The following is a 6,000-nucleotide window of genomic DNA, read 5'->3' on the forward strand; positions in this document are numbered from 1 at the left end:
CAGTCCATTAACAGATAATTTTAAAAACCCACCTCTCTTCTTACTCTTAGATTTTTAGAAATAAAGTTAATGTTATGCTTATATCATGACAGGATACATTAACGTAAAGTATTCTGAACAAATGTTTAAATTATCCTCAAATGCAATCTTACTCATGGTTTGTAAATAGGAGCCCACCTGGGTATTCAATAAAACACTCCGAGGATTAATTCCTGAACTTATTTAAGCTTATAAATTCTTTTCTAAGTAAAAGTCCATGTTCTTTCAAATACATCAATCATTTTCTAGGTTTATTTTATATAAAGCTAAATCTTCAGATCTGATTTACAGGTAAGTTAATTATCATGGGTAAGAATATTCAGTGTAGAGTTTTAAAATAAACTTGGATAAATTACCAAATCACTTATCTGAAGGACAAAGAAACAAAACAAGTCAAAAGTAAAACACTGCACTGAAACTGATTATAAAATGGTAAGAGTCTGTCACAGATTCCACATTTTTAAATTCCAGGAACAGAGTTGCTGTGCACATTCAAAATCTGCCAGCAAGTGCACTGACTTGGAATCAATGAGACTTAAACATCTTAAGAACCAACAAACCTTCCAGAACAATTAAAATAGATATCTGAAGGTATTCTGGATAAGCGAATAAATTCCCTCATAAACATAGTGTTCTCACAACATTTAACTTTGCAAAACTAACAGATAAAATTCATGCAAGAGCCTCTGTGCAGATTTTTCTTGAGAAAGTTACATTTGAATATATGGCTTATGTTGCAATAATAAGTAATCTATTGCAATAAGTTTCATTTACAGTGACAAGCAAAATGACCTTTAAATGTAACTAAAACTTTCATTAATACTTACCTTTCATTAACATACAAATACAATCACCCTTGCAAAGGGATACTGGAAAAGCTATTTAACTTAAAAGCTTTATAAAGATTGCAGAAGCCCTTTGGAAGAACTAGAATATCAGCAAAACAAAGAAACTTATTTTACATGCTAACAGCAACTTGATCAACTGCAAGCAAGACCACTAGAAAAAACACAGCAGTCTGCCTCAAAGTAGCAACAGCATTGCTTGGGTTCCTTTTAAAGAGACCCTCTCTCTTCTTTGAACCATCTTAAAAATCTGTTCCAAAAACTGCATGTTTCCCATGTAACGCAAAGACAGAAATAACACAACTATACTCAATACCTAACTATCTATAATTTTCTCTTTGTATTTCCCACAAAACACATCGTAGGATAAAATTATTATTTCACATTTAGTGTACCAAATCCAAAAGAAAAATTTCAAATTATAGACGCCAACAAAAGTCCCTCAACATTAGACATTTCTCAAGTTGTATAAAGCTGTACTGAAGCAATATCTCCTCGTTCCTATAAAATAAAGTTTCACAAAAAAAGATACAATAGACTGCAACACAAAATTTTATCAAAAATAAAAGTAATGCCTTTAAATATCTCCTTGCTATATTAAATAAATCCTAATAAAAGTGTTATAATAGCAAAGATCAATTTCAACAAACATCACATCATAGTAACAAACAGAAAACATTTTTAAAATCCTCCAATCCCCCCAAGATTTATTTTAAAGCCATGGATTTCCTTAGCATTGGATACACACCTAACGTTCTGTGTTGTGAACAAGGTGGAAAGAAGACACTTGCACTTAAATCTTGAAGCATCCCGTCCTGATGAACCCAGAGAAACTAATTTCTGCCATCAGAAAAGTCCTCCGCCAGAACACCAAATAATGATATGCGCTGCTCTAAAGGAAACAGCAAGCCGAGTTCTGGCTCTAGGAGGTCTCTCGAGGTACAATAATATAAACCTGATCAATTGCAATTAAAATCTGAACAGAGGCTTAGAACTTGAAGTCTTGGTGCATTAGTTCTTGCCAAAAGCAGATGTGATTGTGAGCTGGAAGCAATTTCTCCTGGTAATTTGTGATGACACTGGGTAGTGCAGTCCCAGATTCCCCGAAGACAAACTCATCAGAGGCTCTAATGTATGCATGACACATGAGGTGGCTCTTTTAGAGCTCAATTAATTGGGCTGAACATGAAGACAGCAAGTTCAGGACTTTTTTTCCCTCCCCTTCTAGAGTTGCTTTTCCCCTCCTTTGAAAGCAATTTTTTGCCTTACCTTCTGCAAGCCATGTTTCCTGTAATTGACTTAGATCTTGAAAGAGTTCTAAAAAACAAGTCAAAGACATAAACAAAAGATTTGCAAACCTTTAGCCTACATTAAATGGAAATGTTTGTCATGAAATTAGTACTATAGATCAATTTAATTTGGGGAGGGGAGTCAATATAAAAAGAAATCAGGATTTGTAACTTAATTATATCAATAATCCTGCCCATTTTGATGTCTATTAAGCAATACTTCTCAATATCTTTTTTTTCCCCTTTTTAACAGTTAGCTTAATAAATAAGCTTAGGGACCTCAAACAACACGCATACACTAGAACTCAAAAAGGCTGAGGTAAAGGCATGTCTATCCACAGAAACCTTTCTTAAATATATTCAACTCTTGCTAAAACAGTAGTAGGGGAAAAATCAGAACGACTGAAAAACGTTTTATTTCTATCTTCCGAATTTTATATAAAACATGTAGCAGTACATTGTATAATTCTCAAAGTACTATATGTTTTGAAGTTCAACGCCTCAAAACTAAAAGGGACAACTTTTAAATACAAGATTTTGGAAGAAAATTTCTACAGGAATAGGTTTACAAAAGTCAGAGAGATAATTCTCTGGTACCTGATTATTATCAAGTCCAAAACTGTGTATTCTGTCATAGTGGGGAGGGAGAGGCACGTGTAACTTATTTATACTTATATGAAGATTTGAGGATGTTTCAGAATCCAATATACCTAATCTAAATGGCAAACTGAACTTTGGTAATTAAATCTAAGTATGGTAAGTTTATTATGAATGCCTGCATAGGGCTGGAATAATTTTTAATATATTGACCTCCTACCAACAGTTCATAAAAAGAATCTGTGACCCAATTTCCCAAATAGGTATTATAATTACTAATTAGGCCTTGATTATGATTCATTGAACATTTTAAGGCCTCACCATGTGGTCATCAAAATCATCAATGAAAAGTTTGATAACAGTATATGGTTTTAGTGTAAGGGGATGGGAAATCAAACAATCACTTACATTGCTCAACTTCTAACACAGGAGAAAAGAGAAATTAAGCAGTGTGCACAGCTGCCTAATTTGTCCCACTGTGTTGGATATTTCAAAATTGTTACCTTAGTGTATGGGATTACTTGTATGCCATATGGACAAAGGTATTTAAACACAAAAGAATGATAAAAGAAGGTTGTCACTGTTTTTATTTCCTTCTTGCATTAGTTTGTGACAGAGCCATAAAATATCTCTCAACGCAAACTGTCACATCATGTTAATTGCTCCAAATAAAAGTCTTGGTTAAATGCAGTAATTTGAAAGTGTATTATTCTTAAGGTAAGACTGAAGTGCTTCTCTTCTTTATGAGGGTGGGAAGTATAGGTAAAGAGGGGGGATTCAGCCCAAAATCAAACCTCACCTTCTGAATCATGAGCCAGATCTCTGTTAATGAATTTTCTTTTCCTGACATTTGTTGGTTTCTCGTTACAATTTCTCCCACGCTGATTCTACAAAGGGAAAGATAAAATCCTTTAAAAGAATGTAAACCTCACATGGCACACACACATAGAAACACACATGCATACAAAAGTCTACTGGATCTCCTCCCTAAATAAAAAAATAAAAGTCCATCGTATCAATTCCAATAATCATTTTCTGTGTTCATTTGACAGTGAAAGCTTATGCTGAGAACTCAACAGCCAGGGAGAGTTGCTCCCCTGTGCCGATGGTAATACACTATTTATCAGTCATATATTCATGGTATCTCAACATCAAAACAACATTAAGCAATTACACTTAAAGTCGTTTTAGGCTGGATCAATGCTAGATTAAAACACAGTGAATTTTATTCTCCCTGAAACACCCCTAAAAAAAGAACAAAAACAGAGTGGTGAAATGAAAAATGTAAGAGAGACAATGAAAAAAAAAAAGAAAAAAAGAAACACCCCATATAAACAAAAAGTGTCAGCATTTGTCTCAACTTCATTCTTTTCAATGTGGCAGACAAACCCAGCCAAAAACTTTGAGAGCAGCAGCTGCTGCTGCCCCCCATCTCCTCTTCCACTCATCTTGAGCACTTTAATCAGAAAAAGGAGTCTTAAAAACAAAACTATGCCTTATCCAAATCACTGAAAGGTAAGCTCATTTTGAAGACTGGGCTTCTAGAAGCAGAGTCGCCCTACAGTGGCAACAAAGCAGATAAAGTATCTGCAATCCCAGCCCCCTTGCCCCCTCCCTCCTCATTCTCTCCCTCCTCCCCACCCCACCCCCTCCGTCGGAATCAAGTTTATAAACAGCAACTTTCGAACTGATCACTCACATTGGTGACCATGTAAGGCACTTGCTGGTCATAAAATCCATCCATTCTGCTGCTCTTCGCAAATCTCAGCTCAGTATTTTATATTTTGAGCATTTAGCTGGAGATTTCCTCGGGATCTGGACTTCTATCAACCTAGAGGGGAACAAGATGGCTTTTAGGCTACAAAAAAAAAAAAAAATCATGAATGAAGCTCTTGAATTTGCATAGCTAATTACCCTCCGACAGTCCCATTCACAAAAATAACCCTCCCTACACCGCCTCCTTCACCTGGATCCAAAGAGAGACAAGAGAGTTCACAATTTACATATTTTCGGCAGTAGCAAAAATCCGAACCAGAGGCGATGTATTTATTTACACTCTCGATGTTTCCCTGCGCGGTCGGTGTACCCCGGGCAGCTCTGATTCGCAAACGTGTGCAAAACTAGCAATGGCGATCAACGAGACTTGCTTTGCACCTAACGGGACTAAAGAGACGGAGACACCTCTTTCATAAGGATAGTTTTTGCAACCCACAACCATGCAATTATCTGGAGAGACATAAAAAGTTGTTGGAAAGACCCACCTGAAGGCCACGCTAGGCGAACGGCTGCAAAAAATTCCCTCCAATTTTAATAAAAACATTAATTATTGCCCAGCACTTCCCCCTTGGAAGCCGAAAGCGCCTCTGACAGAGCTCAATTCGGTGGTTTTTCCTCTACTTCTCCTCCAGGGGCCTCCAATCCAAACTGATGGATCGCTGCCTCCCATTGGCTCCGCGTCTCTTTCACAAGATCGGATTTCGGGCTGTCAATCAGGAGGCTTGCTGCCCCTGCTCGTGAATCTCCCGCGCCCCTCTGCCCATACCCGTGCTCCGCCGGCTGGCGCGGTGACCACAGCCTGGAAACGCCACAGAGCAAATCGACTGCCGTCCTAACCCGCTGCTTATTGTTAAGGCGCCCGGGGACACCGAAGCCATGTGTTTCGAGTCGCCAGTTCCCCTTACTGGTGTGTTTGGTCCACTAATTGGGCTGATTTCCTAAAGCACATTCGTTCGGGTCAGATATATACTCTGAAGTGCGATCCACCAAGACCGTGCCTCCTTAGTCTCCCACCACCCCTCCCTCAAGATCTCCAGCCCCTCTATTTTGAACCTGATAAGGAGCCCACCTCACACTATAGCCTCGTTCCCACTAAGTTTTTGGCCCAGGTTCTCTTCCCATTTTTCAACACCCACCATAACCATTATGGCGCATCAACAACATTATTTTTTTAACGTCATCCTCAAGTAAATCTTTCATGGGACAGTAAAATCTATGGGGAAAGCACCTGGGAGAAGCAGAGGAATTGCTTCAGGAGTGGTTGCGTTGGAAGGGAGAAGTACAGAGCGATCTAGGTGAGGTAAAGTATTAAAATAAAATTTGTCCCACGTGTGCACTGGGACAAGGTGTTTCCAGTCCCTGGTGGAGGTGGGGAGGAGCAGGGATAGGTTAGGGGTGGCTCGGATATCCTAGGGACCCGCACGTTTCCTGAGCTTTTGTTATGTATACACGGA

The 6,000-nt window shown here is 38.3% G+C and overlaps 1 protein-coding gene across 7 annotated transcripts in view; it reads right to left on the minus strand.

Moving 5' to 3' along the window:
- The window catches only part of ETV1 (ETS variant transcription factor 1), a gene marked incomplete at both ends in the record, with an annotated part of 91,880 nt that extends 87,366 nt beyond the window's left edge, over positions 1 to 4,514 (minus strand). For 3 of the 7 annotated variants that reach the window (XM_082661597.1, XM_082661596.1, XM_082661594.1), the window contains 3 exons: positions 2,154 to 2,201; positions 3,570 to 3,657; positions 4,470 to 4,514. In XM_082661597.1, coding sequence (XP_082517723.1) covers positions 2,154 to 2,201; positions 3,570 to 3,657; positions 4,470 to 4,514 — 181 coding nt within the window. Of the gene's footprint in view, positions 1 to 1,632; positions 1,694 to 2,153; positions 2,202 to 3,569; positions 3,658 to 4,469 lie in introns of those variants that run through there. The other 4 variants (XM_082661599.1, XM_082661600.1, XM_082661598.1 and 1 more) reach the window with 2 other exon arrangements.
- Positions 4,515 to 6,000: the final 1,486 nt, after the last annotated feature.

Source organism: Grampus griseus, assembly GCF_964374135.1.
Source record: "Grampus griseus genome assembly, chromosome: 9".
Classification (NCBI taxonomy): Eukaryota; Metazoa; Chordata; class Mammalia; order Artiodactyla; family Delphinidae; genus Grampus; species Grampus griseus.